Source organism: Pinus tabuliformis, chromosome 1_2, assembly GCF_031772625.1.
Source record: "Pinus tabuliformis cultivar Carrire ecotype Pingquan chromosome 1_2, CPIR1, whole genome shotgun sequence".
In the NCBI taxonomy this organism is placed as follows: Eukaryota; Viridiplantae; Streptophyta; class Pinopsida; order Pinales; family Pinaceae; genus Pinus; species Pinus tabuliformis.
The window spans coordinates 1,317,068,891-1,317,092,142 of record NC_142298.1 but is presented as its reverse complement, the minus strand read 5'-3'; the positions used below and the strand labels follow the sequence as shown (position 1 = coordinate 1,317,092,142).

Genomic DNA, 23,252 nt, shown 5'->3' with positions numbered 1-23,252 from the left:
CACTAAAACTTCCTCTGATAAGCTTCTTCAACAGTTTTTACAGACAAAACATCCAATTCATCTTGTAGTTCAAATCTTAGGCCATTAATGTACCTAGCTAGTTTTTCGTCATCTTCTTCCATATGACCAGATCTTATACTCAATCTATAAAACTCCTCTATATATTCTTTTACAGACATAAATTTCTGCTTGAGATTTTGCATTCGACGAAAAAGATTTAACTGATAATCTCGAGGAAGAAATTTACCTTTGAGCTTGGCCACCATTCGATCCCAACTAGTGATCTTTCCTTTGTTTCTATTTCTTCATTCGACTTGCACACTATCCCACCAAAGTGCAGCATGTCCCTTTAATCTGGTCACTGCGAACTTAACCTTCTTCTCATCAGCTACATTTTCATAGTCGAAATATTTATCCATGGCGCCAATCCAATCAATCAATTCTTCAGGATTTAAATTTCCTTCATACATAGGCACGTCCAATCTTGGCTTGGTACTTATTCCTGCAATCATCTTGACCATCTTCTCTTCTAGAGTTTCTTCTTCAGCTTCTTCTTTTGAGCTTTCTTCCGCTTCACTGATATCACCGATGTCGACATCTCTTTGACGTGTTGTCTCCAATGCGTCCAATCTAGTTCTAATATGTCTTACTTCATCAAGCAGAACTTGATTTGTAGTTGGCCTTCCTCGACTAATTCCAACTCCTCTGGCTCCTCTAGCTCTATGGGCCATTTCTATTTTTATTTTTTAATTAAAATAAAGGATAATAACCCTTTCTTAAACTCACTCTTAATAATAAAATAAATTTCACTTCATAGATTTTATGACTTTTCAAAATAATAATTAAATATTAAAAATACTGTCAAGGGGGAGAGGAGGAGAGTCTGGTGCAGCCTGCGTGCGAGGAACCAGATAGCGGGAGACTGGTGCAGCATCTGAGGGCGGTAGGAGGAAGCTTGGGGAGCGCATGAAGAGCCACAACCAACCACGAAACTGCGCACAGCTCCAGAGCCATGGCCCCAGGAGGGGGCCGCGAAAAGGATTCACCCTTTCCACCTGAGCTAGTTGCATTCTAGGATCTAGTTGTGGCATGCAATAAACAGCTAGCAACCGAAAACCAGCAGAAGTTTGTAAAAAAAATGGAATCCATCCCCACAGTTGCTCTGTCGACTGAAGAACCCTGCAAAGCGGCATTAAACCTAGCAAATCAAGCGCTTATTGGACACTTCACAGGCTTATGACCCTCGCTTAAAGTTGTAGAAGCCTGGCTGCAAAGGAACTAGCAATCTTTAGTCAAGGAAGGAATAAAAAGTCATTTCATTGGCAAAGGCTTATTTGTATTTGTATTTGAAGCAACAGAAGACAGGAACCTCATATTCAGAAACGACCCATATTTCATGGGGCCTTAGGGTCTCTATCTGAATCAATGGACACCAGACTTCGATCCGACTCGAGATGTGCCCTTGACTGTCCCGGTCTGGGTGCGATTGCCCCATCTACCTCTGCACTGTTGGAACCCTAAATCCTTAGAAACCATATGCAACGAGCTAGACAAATACATCGATCGAGCAAAAAGAAGAGATCAGTACTCCTGTGCGAGAATCTATGTAGAAGTAGACCTGGAGGAAGGTCTCCCTGAGGCCATTAAACTCACGGTGGTTGATTGGACACACATACAAGTGCTAGACTATGAGCAACTCCCATTTAAATGCCGCACTGCCATGGCTACGAGCATTTTGCCAAGCACTGTAAACAGAAATCAGAGGATGGAGTTGAGAAGGAGAAAGGAGATCAATGGACTTAGGTGCAAGAATCAGGAACAACTACGCAGAGCAACAGGAACAAAGGGAAAGCCTTGTCCACTGGTGGGGTTGCTCCTCCCGAAGCCCAAGCAGAAGGAAGCTCAGTCCCACCAAGAGCAGACATATCCACAAATCCCTTTGAAATACTCAGCACACCAGAAAAACTCCAAGATCTAGCAGATAAAGAGGTTGAATAGCAGGCTAACAACATGGAAGAAAACAAAAGGCAAGAGGAATCAGTCCCTCTCCAAATCGCATCCCCAAAAGGTGCCTCTAGCTCCCCAACCTATGCAGATATGACAAGAAAGAAGACCCTAGAGATATCGGGATCCTCGAAAGATGAAACAACTGAGAGGCCCTTGAAAAGAGTGGGGAGGAAATCTCACAGAGAGGCCAGAGAAGAAGAAGCAAAGAGACAAAAAATGCAAGGCAGTCAGGCCACTATAGAGATGTCTATCGGCAAAAATACTAGAGCCAAGCCTCCCAAGGGAGGTGTTGCCCCAACCCCTACCAGTAAATTTCAGCTTGAAAGCAGCACTGGATTTACACCGAACTCTGACACCTATTAAGTAAGATAAACTTTGCTCTCTTTAATCTCTATGTACATGTCCTCTATACAAAAAAGGAACAATGCTGGCAAACTCTGACTGATTTTTTGGAAGCATACTCCCTCAACAATATAATTATTGTCGGAGACTTCAATCTAATCCTAGACCCAAAGGAAAAAAGAGGAGGAACCAGCAGCAAGGATCGCTTTCTTCCCTTAGTGGAAAACCTAATTCAACAATGGGATTTATTGGATTTCAAGCCAAAAAAAGGGCTATACACATGGACAAATAACAGAATAGGGGAGGAGCACATATCAGCCAGGCTGGATAGATTCCTTCTTCAGAGTTCCTTCCTCTCCAAGAAGATGATCATCTCCACAAAAACTCTGCCAAAGTGGAACTCAGACCATAAACCCATCCTCCTTCTGCTGGAAGAAGAAGAAAACCTGGGGCCAATCCCCTTTCGGTTCAGCCCATTATGGGCAAACAAAGAAGGGTTTTTGGATACAGTGAATAAGGCATGGTCCATCCATGTTCTTGGATCACCCAGCTATGTTTGGGAGCAAAAGATAAAAGCCACCAAAGTAGCCCTGAAGCAATGGATAAAAAAGCCCACAAATTCTCCCACTACCCAATGAAAACATAGCACAACGTAGTTGCTGGATCTCCAAATGGGCCTGGAGATTCAAGACATAAATAGAGAAAAAATTCATAGTGAGCAAGAACACCAAATCAGCACCCTCCGAACATTTAGAGAGGAGGAAGAATACTTGAGGCTCAAGTCACACAATCTCTGGCTTGCGTCTGGAGACAAAAATACAGCCTTCTTCCACAAGCAAATTCGAACCCGTCTTTATAGAAACCACATTGTTGAAATCACCTCGCCAGATGGGACTGTTCTCAAAGGCAAAACTCTGATAAAAGAGGTGGCAACCTCTCATTTTCAGCAGTTGTTCGAAGAAGGAGGCGTGGAGGATGATGAGGAAGCTCATGACTTCCTCGAGCACGTTCCAAGGATTGTTAACAAGAAGGACAACGCATCACTCCTATGTCATATGGAAGATGGAACCAGACAAAACCCCAGGACCTAATGGATTCTCAATACACTTCTACAAAATCTGTTGGGACATCATCAAGGCTGATTTGTATCGAATGATCAAAGGATTCCTTCGAAAAGCCAAAGTGGGAGGAAGCGCAAACTTCACCTTCCTAGCTCTAATTCCCAAAGAAGCCAACCCGGAGGCGTTCGACAGATTCAAGCCAATCTCGCTTTGTAATGCGTCCTACAAAATTCTCACGAAGTTACTTGCTAATAGAGTAAAGCCTCTGCTGGAAAAACTCATCTCACCCAATCAAGGAGGGTTTGTCAAAGGCAAGCATATCCTGGACAATATGATACAGGTGCAAGAAATCATCCATTCTAGCCATCAACGCAAAGAGCAAGGTATGCTCATCAAACTAGATATGGCGAACACCTTCGATCGACTAAGGCACTCCTTCCTCCTCCAAGTTCTTTCTGCATTTGGTTTCAGTTCTGAATTTGTAAAATTGATTAAAGCATGCATTGGAAAACCTTGGATAGCCCCTCTAGTAATTGGCAAGCCGACAAATTACTTCAAAGCCTCGAGGGGAATCAGGCAAGGCTGCCCTTTGTCCCCCTCCCTGTATATTTTGATGGCAGACTCTCTAAGCCGAAAGCTCACAAATGAGAAGCTCAATGGGACACTTCCTGGCATCAGGGCGATAACCGGAACAACCCCAATCAATCATGCCTTGTTCGCCGATGACTCTATCCTTATGGGAGGAGCCTCCATTAAAATAGTAAGAGCCTTCAATGGAGTAATCCAAGGCTTCTGCAGAGTCTCCTGAGCTATGGTCAACAAGAGGAAAAGTGTAGTGTATGGCTGGGTGGTAGACCAGCAATCTATACTCAAGATTGCCGAAGCATTGGGCTTCACAGGATATGTCTCTTGGGAAAAATTCAAGTATCTTGGCCTCCCTTTAACCTTGGGTACCACTAAGGCCCCTCATTGGATGGAAACTATCAGCAAAATCAAGGCAAAAATGACTACTTGGGGTAGACAGTGGCTTACCATAGCCGGGAAGCTCCCTCTGGTCAAGTCAGTTCTCTCATCCCTTCCTATCTACCAGGCTTCGTTCCTTTTAGCTCCAAAAATGATCACCAAACAAATAGCAAAGTTGATCCGAAATTTTCCATGGCAAGGAGAAAAGGGAAACCAAAAAAAATTCATATAGTAAGCTGGGACATAGTGAAAAGGCCAACATTTGAAGGTGGACTTCATGTAAGAGATCTTGGGTTGGCCAATTTGGCAATGGGAGAGAAGATCCTCTGGAAAATCTTCTCAAACCAAAGACACCCTGTAAGTCAAGTTCTAATTAAAAAATATCTGCACGAACTCTCAATAAAGAATATGGAAGAAGGAACATCCCACAAAGGAACCACGTTGTGGAAGTTGTGCAGCCAAGGTTGGAACTTCTTTAAAGATCAGCTCTATAGAATACCAAGAAATGGGAAAAGAATTAGACTGTGGGATGACAAGATCATGGGCTTCCAACCCCTAAATCTTACACCGGAAATAGCAGAGTTGCATAACTGGCTCATCCAAAAAGGTATCCACAGACTTGCTGACATATGCACTTGGGATTCAGGAGGGAACTGGAGTAACTGGGCCCTCCATCGCCCCCCTGATTGGATGCTCCCTCAACTCCATCAATTACTAGATAAACTATATGGTCTGGGTCTTGTGCATCTCCATTCGAGGGACAAGTGGGGCTGGGAGATGTCCGGAGCTTACTCAGCAAGGCTGGGCTTTGCAGCTCTACAAGAACAACAACATCAGAGCCACACTATACAGCTTTGGCAGCATGTTTGGGACCCATTTGGACTCCAAAAAATCAACTTCTTCTGCTGGACACTCATGCACAGAAGGACCCTCACTGGAGATAAATTAGAGAAAAGAGGAATCATTGGGCCCCACAAATGCCCTCTCTGCTGCAAGGCCCAGGAAACGATCGATCACCTATTCATAGACTGCGCCTTCTCTCAAGAAGTCTGGCTGAAAGCAATGATGGGGCTCAACTCCCAAATCCCATAACAGACTTCAGTTGATAGTGTAGAAATTTCTGTTTTCCCACCCCGGTTTTCAGTTTCTCCTTATTTCTCCCATATAGTTAAATGCCCTTTCCCATAACCATACATTTAACAAGCTGAAAAAAATAAATTTGCTGAAAACACAAATTCTGGAAATTTTACAGAATGCTGGAAATTGCAGAAATAAAAATCAACAGTAATAAACAGTCATTAAAACATATTTAAACACTGAGATTTTTGGTCAATGTGACCCTGGAAAAACCCCCTACAACTCTTGGGGAAAACCAGTTTGAGAGCTCTTATTTATTTCTGAAAATTGCCTTTTACAATGAGAAATTTTCAGCAAAAAATCAGCAAGCAAATTTACAACTTATCTCTTTTCCCATGCTTCACAACAAACTGGAAATTACAGCAAACAGGACAGCAATAAATGTTGTACGGTCTCCTCGATTTTCGTGCCCACTTTCAGCATTAAATGTTGTTGTATGGCCCTCGTTTTGCGTGCAAAAAAACCAGCAAAATGCTCCTCGATTTTTGTGCAAACCTCTCCTCGAAAATCGTGCCAAAATCTGCCTTTCACTGTGTGTTGAATCAGCTGTACAAATCTGCTCAACTGCTGCCTTGGAATGTGTGCCAAGCTGCTGTCTCATTCTCCTCCCTGCTCAGAAATCTCTCTTGCTCTCTTGCTCTCCTTCTCCCAATCTGCTCATGAAAGAATTGAATCGAATGTGATCTTTTCCTCATTTTCCTCCCTTAATATAACTCCAAATGACTTTTTGGTGACCCAAGTGACTTTTGGGTGATCTCTAAATCCAATGGTTGAAATAGATTTAAATCAATGGTTGAGATTAAATGCTCATTTAAATCTCACTTTTTATTTTTTAATTCACCCCACTTTAATAAAGACCCACTTAGTCATTTATTTCCAAAGTCACTTTTCCTTTCTAATTTTTCATTGACTTTATAAAAGTCACTTTAAAATTAGACTTAGTAACTTTATCACTTAAAGTCACTTTTAAATTAGATTTAACTTTATAAAATTATAAAGTCACTTTAGGAGAAAAATTAAATTCTTTTGGACACTTTTCCCTAGGCCAAAGATCAAAACCTAAGGGAACCACCTGTCCTCCGGTACCAAATTTCAACACTCCCTCTTACCGAGGAAGGTGTTCCTCACCACACCCATCTTGTCTCTGAAGTAGACATGCTTGCCCCGTGGTAAGGCTTTGGTAAGGATATCTGCAACCTGCTCATCAGTGGAAATATACTCAAGCTTCACAGCTCCCTTCTGAACATAGTCTCTGATGAAATGATATCTGATCCCGATATGCTTTGACCTGTCATGAAATACTAGATTCTCCGTGAGTTTAATGCAACTCTGATTATCACAGTAAATCACTGAAGGTCTCAACGACTGACCAAATAAGCCAAACAACATCTTGCGAAGCCAGATAGCCTCACAACTAGCTAGACTGGCTGCCATATACTCTGCTTCCGCTGAACTCAGTGCTACTGACAGCTGCTTCCGGCTGAACCATGACACTACTGCTGAACCCAACCCAAAACAGCACCCTGAAGTGCTCTTCCTATCAGAAGCACAACCTTCCCAATCAGAATCAGTGTATCCTGCCAATCTCACTCCATCTCCCTGCCTGTAGTCCAGACCATAATCCACTGTCCCCTGCAAGCACCGCAAAATGTGTTTTGCAGCCACCCAGTGAACTTTCCTAGGCTCACACATAAACTGACTCATCGTGTTGACTGCAAAACAGATATCTGGTCTATTGTAAACCAAATACATCAAGGAACCAATCAGCTGTCTGTACAATGTGGGATCCACCAACTTGGAATCCGAAGCATGAAGCTTCTTCCAGTTGGTGATCATCGGTGTCAACATGGGTCTACAATCCTCCATGTGGAATCTGCTAAGGATGTCCACAATATACTTCCCCTGCCCCAGGAAGAAATGCCCCTCCTCCTGCCACACCTCCAAACCCAAAAAGTAATGCATCAAGCCGATGTCCTTCATCTCAAACTCCGTCGCAAGATCTCTCTTGCAGTGCTCTATGAGTCTCTCTGCACCTGTAATGATCAAGTCATCCACATACAGCACCAGAATGAGAGGCTCCTCACCAATCACAATAAAGTAAAGGTTCGGATCTGCCTCACTCTTTGTGAAACCCATCCCCTGCAAATATGTATCTATCCTGGAGTACCAAGCTCTGGGAGCTTGCTTCAGGCCATAAAGGGCCTTCTTCAGTGTGCACACATGGGACTCCTTCCCATGCACCTCAAAGCCCTGTGGCTGCTCAATGTACACCTCCTCCTGTATGAAGCCATTGAGAAATGCGGTCTTCACATCCATCTGGTGGATCTTCCAACCCATCTCTGCTGCTATCGATATAATGGAGCGGATCGAAGTATATCGAGCCACGGGAGCGAAGGTCTCCTCATAATCAACTCCCTCTACCTGGGAGAACCCTCTAGCCACAAACCTCGCTTTGAATTTCTCAATGCTGCCATCTGCAGCATGCTTTACCTTGTAAAGCCATCTGGAAGTAACCACGGATTTGCCCTCAGGCCTCGGCACCACCTCCCAAACATCATTCTTCATGATAGAAGAATACTCCTCCTGCATGGCCTCTCTCCAGACCTGCTGGCTAGCTGCCTCCTCATAGCTAGAAGGCTCAGAGTCAAGGATGCTGGTAACCATCGCCATATAGCTACAAAACCTCTCAGGTGGTCTACTCTCTCTGACCGGCCTCTTCGGCTCAGCAACAGATGTGGCATCTCTCAAGGTGTCCTGAAGCCACTTGGGCTTTCTCTTCCCTAAGCATGCTTCTCCCATAGGAGAATGAAACTCCTCTTCCTCATCACCATCAGTAGCCTGAACTCCTGACTGTCTGTCTGCTGTCCTCATGCCTGCACCTAAACCTGTAGAAGCTGAGGTACCGTGTGAACTGTCCATCAATGGACTCCCTAGTGAACTGCTCTGTGAACTGCTCTGCATGCTGCCCGGAGCACCACCCCTCTGGCTCAGCGAGCCACTGCTCACTGACGGACCTGACATCCTCATAGATGTACCTCCAGATCCTCCTGATCCCTGCCCACTGGATCCCTGCGACTGACTTAACTGCTGCTGAGGGTCTGGCTGATCCAGATACTCTAACTCCCGTGACCTCCTAAAGGCCCTGTCCTCCTCGAACTTCACATCCCGTCTGACAACAACTCTCCTTTGTGCAGGAATGTAAATCCGAATGGCCTTTGAGGTCTCACTGTAGCCCACAAAGATATCCTTCTCTGCGGTGGGCTCTAGTTTGGTCCTCTTCTCCTTGGGTATATGGGAGTATGTAATGCATTCAAAAATATGAAGATGACAAATATCAGGCTTCTTCCCAGAGAAAGCCTCCTCCGGAGTCATGTGCCCCAAGGCACGATGCGGACTCCTGTTCTGCAAGTAAACAACTGTGTTGCAGGCCTCTGCCCACAAGACAATGGCAACCCCTGATCATGTCACATGGCTTTGGCAGCCCCTATGATGGATCTGTTCTTCCTCTCCGCAACCCCGTTCTGCTGGGGGTTGTAAGGAACAGTGAACTCCCTCCTAATGCCTGCCTCCGCACAATAGTCAACAAACTCTCCAAGGGTGTACTCTCCTCCATTGTCCGACCTCAAGGACTTGGTCTTTCGACTTGTCTGAGTCTCCACAAGAGCTCTAAACTCCTGAAACCGCTTGAAGACCTCACTCTTGGTCTTCAAAAAATAAATCCAGGTCCTCCTGGAGTGATCATCAATGAATAAAACATAGTACTCATATCCACTCAAGGAAACATGAGACATCCGACCGCTCACATAGGAATGAATCAAATCAAGTATCCTCGTCGCTCTGCTGTCACTGCTGGGAAAAGGGGATTTGGCAAATTTGCCCATCGCACAACCTCTGCAAGTATCAAAAGTGATCAGTACTGAAATCTAGCACACCTGTAGTGATCTCCCGCAATGTCTTCAAGGCTCCATGATACATATGTCCCATCCTGCGGTGCCAAATCTCACACAGCTCAGAACTGCTAGCTTTGTTGTCGGTACTACTGCTCAATGCCAAAAGGGGCTGGAATGCAAACTTGTACACCTTTGCATGGCGTACTCCTATCACTCTAGCTGAATCAGCTGGAGTGCCCCTGGGATACATCAACACCTGTCCTCCCCTGAACAGTACCTCATATCCTCTGTCCTCCAAAGCTGAGACGGATATGAGGTTCTTCCTCATCCCTGGCACATAAAGAACCTCTGACACCTTCAAGGGAGGTTTGGACTCCCTCTGAAATGTCACTGTCCCCACCCCAACTGTTCTAACAACTCTGTCATCACCGAGTACTACCTCAATATCAGTGCCACTCTCTGAAAGCTCTGAGAAGTACTCATGGACTCCTGTCATATGACGTGAAGCCCCACTGTCCACATACCAGATACCTGAAGATGCTTCGCTAATCGAGGGAAAAGCATGCTCCCTCTGAACCTGTGTGGCAGGTGATCCTACTCTAGAGGACTCACACTTAGTGAACGCAAACTCTCGGTCAAAACGACCAGCAAAGTCCTCAATCTCTGCTGAAGCTGCCACGTCCTGGTTCTTCCCCTTCTTCTTCTTCTTCTCTGGACACAACTGCATAGTGTCCCATCTTTTGACAATTCCAACACTTCACCTTGGAATAGTCCTTCTGTGTGTTCCCCTGTTTACCTTTGCCTTTGCCTTTGGCCCCACCACTGCTTGTGGAAGCCTGCTTCTTCCCTTTGCCTTTCTTGCCTCCTGCCACCAGTGCTACATCCTCATCCTGCTCAACTGGCTTGGCTGCCCCAAGCTGACCTTTCCTGATCTCTGTCTGAATGCAATCATCCCAAAACCTCTCCCATGTGGGAAGGGTCTCACGTGCACAAACTCCATCAGCAAAGTTCAACCATGAACGGGGGAGGCCATTCACTGCAATCCGCACCAACTCAGTGGGTAGAATGGTCTCTCCAATCGCTGCCAACTCATCTCGCACATTAGTAATCTTTGTGAGATATCCAGCTGCACTATCATTACCCATCTTAATGTTCTTCAGCTTCTCCTTCAGGACCATCTTCCGGTTCTCATTGGTACTCTGGTAGAGATTGGACAATGTTGTCCACATCTCATGGCCATTGCTCTTTCCTCTCACATGAGGAATGCAATGATCTTTGATTCCGTCTAGAATCAACCTCTTACCCTTGTTGTTCTTTTTATTATAAGTTGTCAACTGAGTAGCATCAGTAGGCACAACAACAGGGTTCTGTGTGGTATGCACCATGATATCCCAGACTTATGCCTCCTCAATGATACTTTGCATTCTCTCCTTCCAAACGCTGTAATTTATATGCCCATCCAACCTATCCTCCACCCTCAATCCCAAAGACATCCTGTTGTCCTAAAACTGAAAAATAGCACTGTTGTAGTAAAGATAAAACTGTTGTTTATGAAAAAATCAGCTTGCTAGAATTTTCTGAGTGAAAAATCAGCAACTGTAATTTTTCCTTTTGCTGTCCCAAACTGCCCTTCAGCACTCAAGCTCTGATACCATGTAGAAATTTCTGTTTTCCCACCCCGGTTTTCAGTTTCTCCTTATTTCTCCCATATAGTTAAATGCCCTTTCTCATAATCATACATTTAACAAGCTGAAAAAAATAAATTTGCTGAAAATACAAATTCTGGAAATTTTACAGAATGCTGGAAATTGGAGAAATAAAAATCAGCAGTAATAAACAGCCATTTAAACACTGAGATTTTTGGTCAATGTGACCCTGGAAAAACCCCCTACAACTCTTGGGGAAAACCAGTTTGAGAGCTCTTCTTTATTTCTGAAAATTGCCTTTTACAGTGAGAAATTTTCAGCAAAAAATCAGCAAGCAAATTTACAACTTATCTCTTTTCCCATGCTTCACAGCAAACTGGAAATTACAGCAAGCAAGACAGCAATAAACGTTGTACGGTCTCCTTGATTTTCGTGCCCACTTTCAGAATTAAATGTTGTTGTATGGCCCTCGTTTTGCGTGCAGAAAAACCAGCAAACTGCTCCTCCATTTTTGTGCAAACCTCTCCTCGAAAATCGTGCCAAAATCTGCCTTTCACTGTGTGCTGAATCAGCTGTACAAATCTGCTCAACTGCTGCCTTGGAATGTGTGCCAAGCTGCTGTCTCCTTCTCTTCCCTGCTCAGAAATCTCTCTTGCTCTCTTGCTCTCATTCTCCCAATTTGCTCATGAAATAATTGAATCGAATGTGATCTTTTCCTCCTTTTCCTCCCTTAATATAACTCCAAATGACTTTTGGGTGACCCAAGTGACTTTTGGATGATCTCTAAATCCAATGGCTGAAATAGATTTAGATCAATGGCTGAGATTAAATGCTCATTTAAATCTCATTTTTTATTTTTTAATTCACCCCACTTTAATAAAGACCCACTTAGTCATTTATTTGCAAAGTCACTTTTCCTTTCTAATTTTTCATTGACTTTATAAAAGTCACTTTAAAATTAGACTTAGTAACTTTATCACTTAAAGTCACTTTTAAATTAGATTTAACTTTATAAAATTATAAAGTCACTTTAGGAGAAAAATTAAATTCTTTTGGACGCTTTTCCGTAGGCCAAAGATCAAAGCCTAAGGGAACCACCTGTCCTCTGGTACCAAATTTCAACAGATAGTCTCTTTGCAACATGGAAGGAACGCTATCCTCACACTCAGAAAAGCAAATCAACATGGAATAAAATCTGGAATGCAACCCCAAAATATATCTGTTGGGGAATCTAGTTGGCAAGGAATGAAGCCATCTTCAACAACAGACTATAATCCACCAACTCAGTGACTGCCAAGGCCAAAGCTCTGCTGCTGGAAACTTTTGAAAATAGACCATATAAGTCTGACAATTCCCTACTCCCTAAAGAGCTCAGCTGGATAGGTGAATCCCTGAGTCGGGCCAGCATCAAAAAGAATATCTCCCTGCCAAGTCACAATCCAGAGTGGCGGCTTCGGATCTCTGAGGAGGATTTTAAAAAGTGGTGGAAAAATCAGGGCAAAGTCACGATATTCTTCGACGGAGCCTCCAAAGGAAACCCGAGGATATCAGGTGCAGGAGGAACAATTTACTCCAAAGATGGGCACAAAAAGGATAGTTTCAGTTGGGGCCTAGGACAGAGCACTAACAATCAGGCCGAGATTCTCGGACTGCTCAAAGCATGTCAGCTGGCCCTGAGGAACAGAGGGGAAAACCTTCAAATCTTTGGGGACTCTAAAATCCTGATTAAAATCCTTAACACGGGCGACCAACTCAATAGCACTGCTCTAAACAAGACCCTTGAAAGAATAAGAAAGTTGACTCAAAATTTCACTTCCTGCTCATCCTACCATGTCCTGAGAACTCTGAACAAGGAAGCTGATATAATGGCCAACAAAGGATGTCTTCTAGCTCAAGGTATGCTAGCAAAAAACGATGAAGAAGCTGAAAGGCACCCAATTCCTTAACAGAAAAGGAGAGTTGAACACGAACAGGTTTGACAAGGTAGCGAGTCTGAATCCCTATGCATAAGCACTGTCTCCATGAAACTGCAAAACTTAAATGAGTGCAGAAGAATACACAAAACCAAGGCTCTGGCACAGGCTGACAATCATGGACGAGAAAGAATGGGAAAATGGCATGATGGATTAACATCGAGCGGAACCGACAGGTTAATGGTTTATCGCTTGGGCCATCAGTGTTTTGGTGTTTTAGCAAGGCACGGAATTGAATTCAAACAGAGGTCGTTGTTTATGAAGCGGGGAGTGGTAAGCGGTTATATCGCACCGCTTATGGCTGTTGGGCACTATGTCTCAAAATGGACGCGATGTACCTAAGGGACTGACGTGTGGCAAGACAAAACCGCCCTTCTCACGCGCTTCTGAGGTGTTAAGGGTCGGACAGCGCGAGAAGCGAAAAGCGTCAGATCCGAGCGGGGGAAGATCTATGGTTATCGCGCGGTGAATATGGAGGGGAGTTAATGACGTGGGGAGTAGTTTGCGGTTTTCATCACATTGCTTATGGCTGTTGGGCAGTGTTTATTAAACGGACACGATGTATCCGAGGGAACACTGCGTGGCAGGACAAAACCGCCCATCTCGCGCGCTTTTGAGGTGTTAAAGGTCGAATAGCGAGGGACGCGAAAAGTGTCGGATCTAGGCAGGGGATGATTTGACGACTATCGCGCGCAGAACAAGGTGGGGCGTTAATGACACAGGGAGCGGTATGCGGTTTTCATCGTACCGCTTCTAACCGCTGGGCTATTTTTATTAAACGGACGCAATGTACCTGAGGGAATGACGTGTGGCAAGACAAAACCGCCCTTCTCGTGCACTTCTGAGGATTTAAGGGTCAGACAGCGAGGGACGCGAAAAGCGTTCGATCTAGGCAGGGGAAGACCTGACGGTTATCGCGTGATGATTATGGTGGGGTGTTAACCTTGTAATGGGGTCGGGTACAGAAGAGTCGCGGGACACAAAGGAGGTGGGGTCAGGATATATATTAATATAGTTTAATATATGTGGGTTTATATTATTTGGGTTGGGATTAATACAAGTGCAGGAATTATATTAAGTCAGGCAAGTTTCAAAGCAACAAAGAAAAGTGGAAATGTAAGATAGGATATACAGAAAACAAGAGAAACGCAAGAGCACTCAGCCACTCCAAAAGAATCAAAAACAACAGTTAACTTCTGTTAGTAAAGCCAGATTATGAGGATTCTAAAAAAGCCAGAAATCTCTCAATTGACTGTAATAGAGGTTGTTTGGCCATGCCCAACCTCTACTTATAAATAAAATTCAACCGTTTCTGTTTAAAAAAAAATATTGAAAATACTTTATGAAGCATCTAGCATAAAGTCACCTTAAGTAGTCTCCACTTACATAAAATTATATTAATAATCTCCACTATATATTTTTAAAACTATCACGGTGCTTCAGCGTGAAAAAGAGATATGGTAATTCGATGAACAAATAATCTTCAATGTAATTACTTCAACCTTTTTCCAATGATGTCTGCATCCACGCATTAATACGCAGAACTAGATGAAGAGACTATCATGACACTGCCCATACCCGTGTTGTGCTCCATGTCGTATATCTAAAATAGCCAGCAACAAATGCAGTGTTCAACCTCCCAGCTTGCAGAGTCACGCAAACAACAACATATGCACTGTGTATACACTGTCAGAAAACACCAGTGCGTATTAAATCAACATGAGATGCGCTCTTTGTTGCTAAACTCGAACTCCTGTGATCACACTATTCAAAAGAAATGCTATTGCAGCTTCAATCAACGAAGCCTTGCAGCTGAAATCAATCCAAAGTCGCCTAACGCTCTAGGCCCTGCACAAAATCCTCCTTAATTGCCTTGCTCACCCTTTCGACCCGCTCTCACACACAAGCCCTCAACAACACAAATGCAACAATTAATTACTTAAAATCGCACACAGCTAGTTCTCACATGAAAATTCTTCGCAGCACTCGCTTTCTGCAATATGACGGTTTCTCAAACGAGCTACAAAGAATCTCACTCTCAACGCTAAACCTTATGTACCAGCACTAACATCCGTGGCTTACTCCAGCGATGACATACTTCATAGCATCAACAATTCTCATTTCCGTACCAAACTAACTGGGCACAAAAACTAGATGCTCGATTCTCAGAACCGCTCTGATACCAAAAATGGTGCAACGCTTCCAAACTTGAACACGCAAAAAAAACTTTCATTAAATTAAATCACACTCCAAAGTTTTAATTAAATCAAAACTCTCAAACTTGATTTTCCCAAAAGATTACATGACTATTTATTTAGAGGAGAGAAGTCTCTCGAATCTCTTCTAGAGAAACTTCCTCCTAGATATTTGGAGGAAATTGAGAGCTATCCTCTCAATTTTAGGATTCTATCCTAACTTCCCTATCTCTTAATTAATTCTAGAATGACTCACTAATTCTAGAAAATATTAGATTCTTTAATTGAATAATTACATAAAATTAAATATGAAATGCTCCTACATCATCTTTTGAAGCAATTGCGCAGTCCTTTGCACTGCCTAACTAGAAATAACTCATCCTCCTTGATGTCGCCTCTCCGGATCTGGGAAACTTCCTCTGGATCATTGTCTTTGCCTGTCACTGTCTCTGCTTCAATCTTTGGCTCTCCAGCAACTGTTGCTACTCTCTAGAAATGGATCTGCCAAGGAAATTGAACTACTGAAGTGTCTTCTCCATCACCACATTAATCCCTTCTTATATCTTCCTATTGGGACTCCAACGGCCAAGATTAAATCTTAATCAATGGCTCAGATCATTTCTGGATCAATCCGTGTAAGTTTCTAGAGAATTCTCACCTTGACTTAATTAATTCTAATTAATTAACCAATTTTCCTAAGTTTAGACTTAGGAAACATTTAAAAATAGGTTAATAATAAAATTAAGTCATTTCTAGGTGGAATTTCCAGAAACGTTTTTTGGGTTTTGGAGATCTCATGTATTCTAGCCTCTCCACCAAATTTTGTGGCTAGAACACATCCGATGCTACAGAAACTAACACTCCCTCTTAGCGAGGACTGTGTTCTCTCTAGTGTTGCACATCTGCCACAACACCCTGTCTCTGTATCACCTCCTATCACGTTGTTGATGTCTGGCTACTACTGCCCACCAACTACAGCGCAACTCTGATGCTACATATGTGTTGTTGCTGACATTGCTATATTGTTGTCAACTCTGCACCTTCCTCTCATTTGTTGTTGCTGCAACTACAACTACTGCAACTGAGAAGCATCCAAAATACTGAATCATCTTTGTTCAGTATGATGCATCTGTCTCCTAAGTCCTGACTGCTACTAGCCTCTGCACTGTCACTGAAGAATTTGTGTTGTTGCTAACTCTGCATTGTCATGAAGAATCTGTGTTGCTGCTAACTCTGCACCGAGCCACATGCTTTTTTGTTAACATTGAACTGCGCTCCTCAGCATCTGACTGCTACTAGTCCACAACTATCACTCTGATACTCACTGCATCAACTGCCACTGATCCATCCTACTACTGAATCTTGTGGGCCAGGTAATGATCCATGAGGTGTACTCCTCAAGGACCCTGCCCACTCTTTGTATCTCTCTGGGGCTACAGCACGAAATCACCCCACCTCTCCTGGAGGTATATCTGCGAACATAGCAAACTCTTCCTTTAGCCTGGAGGAAAGCTTGTCTATTTCCGTTGAGGTGCCTATTGATCTTGCTTGTCCTTCTTCTTGAGAGGACACTAGGTACTGTAGCAGCCAAACTCGCCACACTTGAAGCACTTGACCTTTGATAGGTCCTTATTTTTCTTCTTCTGCTCCCCCTGCCCCTAACTGGGACCCTTCGATGCAAGGGCCACATTCTCCTCTTCCTTCACACCCTTCAATCCACTGCTACTGCTACCACTGATGGAGCTCTTTAACAGAGCTTGCTTCAACTCCTCCTACTGCAAATCAGCCCACATCCTGTCCCATTTTGGCAAAGTGTCTGCGCCCAATATACTTTGGACAAACACTTGCCAATCCTCTGAGACACTATTCAATGAAACAGGAATCGCCGATTCCGGCGATTAATCGCGACTATGAATCGGCTCAGCGGCAGAAAGTCCCGATTTGAAACTCGGCGTGTCAACGAGTTTGACTCGCGATTCCTCCGATTTACGCGACTCTGCGATTTTTTAGCGAGTCCCGCCAATTTCAAATAGGGTTTTCGGTTCCGGTTTGCGTTTATAACATGCGTCGATTGTTTAACAGTGATACATTGGTTGATAGCGCGTTGGCAAAGTGTAACGGTGATACATTGGTTGGATAGCGCAGAGGCAGAGCTGCAGAGTGATACTGATAGCAGTGAGCACAGTCCCGAGTCCGCAGTCTTCACTATTCAGTCGACAGAACAGCATTCGACCGCAACACGGGCACCACAGAGCAGCATTCAACCGCAGCACGGGCACCACAGAGCAGCATTCGACCTGCGTCACGCGTGAGCCTTCAGCGGCCAGGTTTGACGTAACAAAGAGGTAGCTCGGGTTTTCTGAGTTCTCAAATCATATTGATATTCGACGTAAATTTTCTGAGTTCTCAAATCATATTGATATTCGACGTAAATTTTAAAGGCATAGGCAATGTGACATACATAAATATGTTTAATAATAATAATTTATAATTAAAGACCAAGGGTCTTACGGTTTACCCCTTCACACTCGTGACTAGCCAATGTATATAAATATACCATCACAGAGGATTGTAGATCATCTCTTGTTGTTCACTCATTTTATATATAAATTTGCAGATATATCTGTTTATTTGTAACAGCACTCAAAGTGCTTCTTATAGATTTGCTTATTTCCACAATTTCGACAGACTTTGTTGCTGTTGATGTCTTGACAGCATTGGTGCAGGAAGCAACGGTGATTCTTTCTGAGTCTCACCATCTTCATGCCAACCCACCTGCAGGCTGCAACCTTCATTACCCTGCATCCTTTTGACTTACCAAACAGACAAGTAAGTTAGTAACTGTTGCTAAGGTGTGTGCATGAGTTTGGCTATGGGTTGAAGTGTACGTTAGATGTCAAGACTCAAAACAAGTAATCAACCTTTTAGAACTTACCTCTACACATGCATTAGGACTCACCTCCAGCTAAGTGTGTCCCCATTCTTGCATGATATATATCGAAGTCTTATGATGGCATGCACCTACTATGTGCTGTCCTAGAATGCATCCTCATGCAGTCTCAAGATATAAAAGTTACCCTCTCTTGATGCATGCACCTTCAAACTGCTGTAAAAGAGGAAAGTGTGCTGCTATGTTGCAGTGATTAGTGTGCCTTCTTTAGCTAATCAAAACAGTTCATATCCTCTTCATGAATGTGCCCTGTGTATAAGGCTTAAGCAACTTTTCGCTGCTTGTTTCAATGGTCTCCCTAGTTCCTGCAAGACAACATGTTAATGGGCCTCCCTAACACCAGATCCATACACTGTTGATTCAACAGAGACCATATTTCTACCAGCAAAACCTGAATACTGTACAAGCCTACAAGGCTTCTTTCATGACTTTCTTTGGAGTCTGGACGTTACCTAATGGCAGGAACTGGCAGCATAAATCCCTGTGTTTTCTTTTGGGGACAGACCAAATTGATGGCATTGGTCCAGCAGAAAGGAAAAAGAGGGGTTCTGTCTTCATTTAATTTTTTAAAATTTAAATTTCTAGCATATTGTAAATTTTTGGATAATTTTTAAATTTGATTTTTTGTTGTCTTTCACAGGAGCCACAAATAAAATAGAAGCCAGACTCCAAATCTTAACAGAAGCCACAAATTAAACACAAGTTCAAAGCAACAACAATGCCGAGAGAGAAGGACTTTGCTTGGGCTTATTGTGACAGGATTCCCGGAGACCCCAGGCTCCTTTGTAAATTTTGCAAAACAAAATGTAGTGGAGGCATTTATAGATTCAAGTTCCACCTTGCACAAATACCTGGCCATGATATAGGTATTTGCGGCAAGGTTGACGACAATGTCAAACACCAAGCAGCCTTGGCCCTTGAGATGTTAGAGCAGCATAATGCCAAGAAAGCAAAGCAAAATGCTGAAATAGGAACTGTTGGAGTTGAACTAGATACTTTTTCTGCCACTAGCCCCATGTCACCTCAATCTGTTGAATCCTAAATGCCATTCCCAAGTTTTCCACACATGCCTCCAAGGCCAAGTCAAACTCAAAGCCATGTGAGTCCTTCAACTCCTTCCTTCAACACTGGAGGTGGAAACATAAACACCATTTTTGCTCCCCGCACAAAACCCCGTTCCCAACCTACCTTGGATGGCACTGGTTGGAAAAAAAATATCCATAGTCAGGCAAGGAAGGCCATTGCTAACTTTTGGTACTATTCTGACATACCTTTCCACTGTGCCAGAAGTCCTTATTGGCAAGCTATGATTGATGCAATTGCTGCTGCAGGTCCAGGGTTCAAAGCCCCTACATCAGAGAGCCTTAGGACAGATATGTTGTTAGAGAGTGTTGAAGATGTCATGCTTGTGCTAGCTGAGTTTCGTTCATCATGGGTAGAAACAGGGTGCACCATCATGAGTGATGGATGGACAGATCAGAGGAATAGAACTTTAATAAATTTCCTTGTATCTTGTCCCGCAGGCACAATGTTTCTCAAGTCAGTGGATGCTTCAGATAAGGTTAAGACTGCCCAACTTATCTGTGAAATGATGGAGGAAGTCGTTCAAGAAGTGGGAGAAGAACATGTTGTACAAATTGTCACCGATAATGCAGCGAATTATATGGCTGCTGGTAGACTTTTTGAGATGAGGCACCCCACTATTTTTTGGACCTCTTGTGCTGCCCATTGCATAGATTTAATGCTTGAGGACATTGGTAAGCTTCATTGGATACATGAGGTTGTGGAGAAGGCAAAATCCATAACCAAATACCTATACAACCACACTATTGTCCTAAACACTATGAGAATATACACTGAAGGTAAAGAAATTGTTCGACCTGCAATGACTAGATTTGCAACAAATTTCATATCTTTGCAATCTGTGGTTGAGCAAAAGATAAATTTGAAGAGGATGTTCTTGGGACCTGAGTGGATGGGATCTAAACATTCCAAGACCCCTGAAGGCATCGAAATTGCTGCACTTGTGTTTAATGATGGCTTCTGGAAAGATGCTGAAGAGATTATTGCTGTGACGGAGTCCCTTGTTAGAGTTCTCAGGTACTTTTAGTCTTTTAACTTTTTCATTTTTTAAATTTCATTTCAAGCTTCTTTTTATTTACAATGTTTCATATTTCTTTAAATTTGAATGCTTGAACTTTCAGGATGGTTGATGGTGACAAACCCGCTATGGGTTACATTTATGAGGCGATGGATCTCGCAAAGGAGGCCATCAAAAGAAGATATGGGGATGATGAGACAAAGTATATGCCTCTTTGGGACATTATAGATGCACGTTGGGATAGGCAATTGCATTCCCCCTTACATGCTGCTGGGTACTTCTTAAACCCACAATATTTTTATGATAAGAGCAAATTTAATGAGGATGGGGAGGTTGGCAGAGGACTTATGACATGCTTGGAAAGGTGCTTCCCTGATCCAGAACAACAAAGTCGTGTATTTTCCCAACTACAAGATTATAGGGCACCATCTAAATTGTTTGCCTATACCAGTGCTATAAGACAAAGGTCAAAGATGTTGCCAGGTACCCAGCTTGAAGGCTTCATCAATTCATTAAATTTGCTTAAACTTTATTTTGTATGTTAAATGTTTTATTAAATTTTCTTTTCTTTTTAAGTTTTTACTATTTACTAATTTGGTACTTCTAGTCTTCTACTCACAAACCCTTACCACTTGCTAGGTCTTTGGTGGCAAAACTTTGGTAGTGATACGCCAGATTTGAAGAGATTTGCCATTCGAATCTTAAACCAAGCATGCAGTGCTTCAAGTTGTGAACGCAACTGGAGCATGTTTGAGAAAATACATTCTAAGAAGCGCAACCGATTGACACAAAAGCGCTTGAATGACCTTGTATTTGTCCATTACAATCTACGACTTCGCAACAAACAAATACAAGGTGAGATTCGAGAGCTTGAATTTGAAGGTTTCATAATCTAGTTCGTACTTTAAAAGTTTAAAGTTCAAACTTCAAAGTGAAATTTTAATTCACATTTCAATGTCTCATGATAATGACAGGTATTGATCATTCACCAATCGACCTTGAAGAGTTAGATTTGCAAGCTACAAATGCGGCAGAATGGGTTCAATTAGATGAGCCTCCTCTTTTCAGCCTTCATGACTTGGAGAACTTTGAGAGTCAAGCAAGCGAAGGAGTGGGAGGAATCGCTTCTAGTTCTCACTCTTAAGAGTCTTAGACTCTTAGTTGCTGATTTTTTTCTGATTAGTATGCAGTTTTTAACTTTTTTGTAAACTTTTAGAAGCATATGCTTCTAAGGACTCAAGACTCAGTGCTTTGGATCATGTGTGGACTCATAACATATATGAGATACTTATTTATTCATGATATTTTGGACATCTATTGATATTCTGCATTGTTTGGACATACCTTTACCCAATATTAATGAAAAATGGTTTTTTTAATTCAATATATGTGTATATTTTTATTTAATGAATTTGCCGATTTTTTCCCGATTTTTTCCCGATCCGATTAAAACTCTTCGCTCTTTTGCCTCGCCGATTTATTGCCGATTCCGAGTCTGGTAACATTGACACTATTTACTATCAATTACACTAGCTCTAATGGTTGAGGTGTTGCTCCAACAGCGACAAGTTGTTCTTGGACCTCCTAAATCCTTGTGAGGAAGGGATCTATGCCTTCTCCCTTCTGCATCCATATGCATCTCAACTTTTCTTCCAGGAATGTTTTTCGTTGCTCGAAAGTACCTTGATATAGCATGGAGAGAGCTACCTGCATCTCTCTGGCTGTACCTTTATCTGCCAAATGTGAGACTATATGATCTCGAACTCCATCCAATATCAACCACTTCGCCCTTGCCATCTCCTTCATGTATTCCTTAAGCTGATCTGCATCTTGGGGAACTGCCCCACATTATCTATGTAGGCTTTCAAGCCATATTCATCTAGAAGGAAGGGCATCCTAGCCTTTCAGATAACATAGTTGGAAGCTCCATCCAACCGATCCTGATCTCTAAGCCCTGTTGTGGCCATCTCTGATCAAGTTGAAAACTCCCCTCTTTCCCTCTGCTTGGTTGTTGCTCTGCAACTCGAACTTCCTTTTGAAATGCGTGGAACTACAAGCTGCTACTGCCAATCTGCCACAGAAAAATTGAACTTTCTAAGACTCGAAGTTCCCTAAGAGAAATTTTCCCTCTACTATGTATGTTTTTCTCTTCCACCTGACATTGGTTCTACTGCTGCAAAACCCTTTGCGTCCAACCAAGGAATCTGCTTAGCGAAAATCTAAGTTGTTGTTGCTCCCTCTGACTACTGGAATCACTAACCTAGGCAACTCAACTTTTCGACAACCCTGCAACTAAAAATCGAATTCCTGCGCCAGCAATTCGGCCAGCCTGTCTGAGCATTGTGTTGCCTCTAAGAATTTCGGCTTGTTGCTCCCTCTGAGCAGAGAAATTCTTTCCTTCGCTTCTGAGCTTCCCGGCTGATCACTCACACTCTGATACCATGTGAAAACCTCATCTAATGCAACAACTGGAAAGTATTCTTCTAATTGTTAATTTAATTTAACAATTTATTTGCCCATACAAACAACGAATAATTCTCTACTGCAATTTTCACAAATAAACTACGAAAGAAGATAGCGTTGGAAACTGAGAAAATTCTAGCACACACTAAAAACATGACACAATTACTTTTGGACAATTGTCCCCGAAAAAACCCAACTTGGGAAAACCGGTGTAGCAGATGAGGGTTTTATTATTATGCAACAGTGAATTCTCAATACAATCTATGGATGCGCAACTGGCAATCCAAACAGACAAAATTATCTAAGGGAAATCCCCTTCTTCCACAAGCAACCCCGGCACAACTTTCCTTCAAAAAACTCGTCCTCTTGGACCCTCTGCGTAGTACTTGCGCAAGCCCTATGATGTCTAGCCTTTGAACTGCCTCTGATGAAGTCGTTTTGCCTATCTCTGCTGAGGAAATCGCTTCTTCAACACTCTGGAACCTATGTCCGGCCTTTGAAATTGAAAATGATTTTTCCTCCAA

At 42.9% G+C, this 23,252-nt stretch overlaps 2 protein-coding genes across 2 annotated transcripts in view; one reads left to right on the top strand and one right to left on the bottom strand.

The window, feature by feature from the left end:
* The window catches only part of LOC149211073 (multisubstrate pseudouridine synthase 7-like), a 405,145-nt gene that overhangs the window by 369,432 nt on the left and 12,461 nt on the right, over nt 1-23,252 (bottom strand). The gene's annotated exons all lie outside the window — the stretch shown is intronic.
* Nucleotides 19,351-20,998, top strand: LOC149211074 (uncharacterized). The gene is made up of 3 exons (XM_089396997.1): nt 19,351-20,264; nt 20,369-20,687; nt 20,993-20,998. The coding sequence occupies exons 1-3, from the start codon at nt 19,471-19,473 to the stop codon at nt 20,996-20,998; spliced, it is 1,119 nt and encodes a 372-aa protein (XP_089253123.1). The 5' UTR covers nt 19,351-19,470.

What these genes read in the sequence shown, in the direction of transcription:
- LOC149211074 (XM_089396997.1), top strand. Translation starts at nt 19,471, where the DNA reads ATGATTGATGCAATTGCTGCTGCAGGTCCAGGGTTCAAAGCCCCTACA. An exon ending in TCCCTTGTTAGAGTTCTCAG is followed by an intron (nt 20,265 to 20,368) that starts GTACTTTTAGTC and finishes TTGAACTTTCAG; the next exon opens with GATGGTTGATGGTGACAAAC.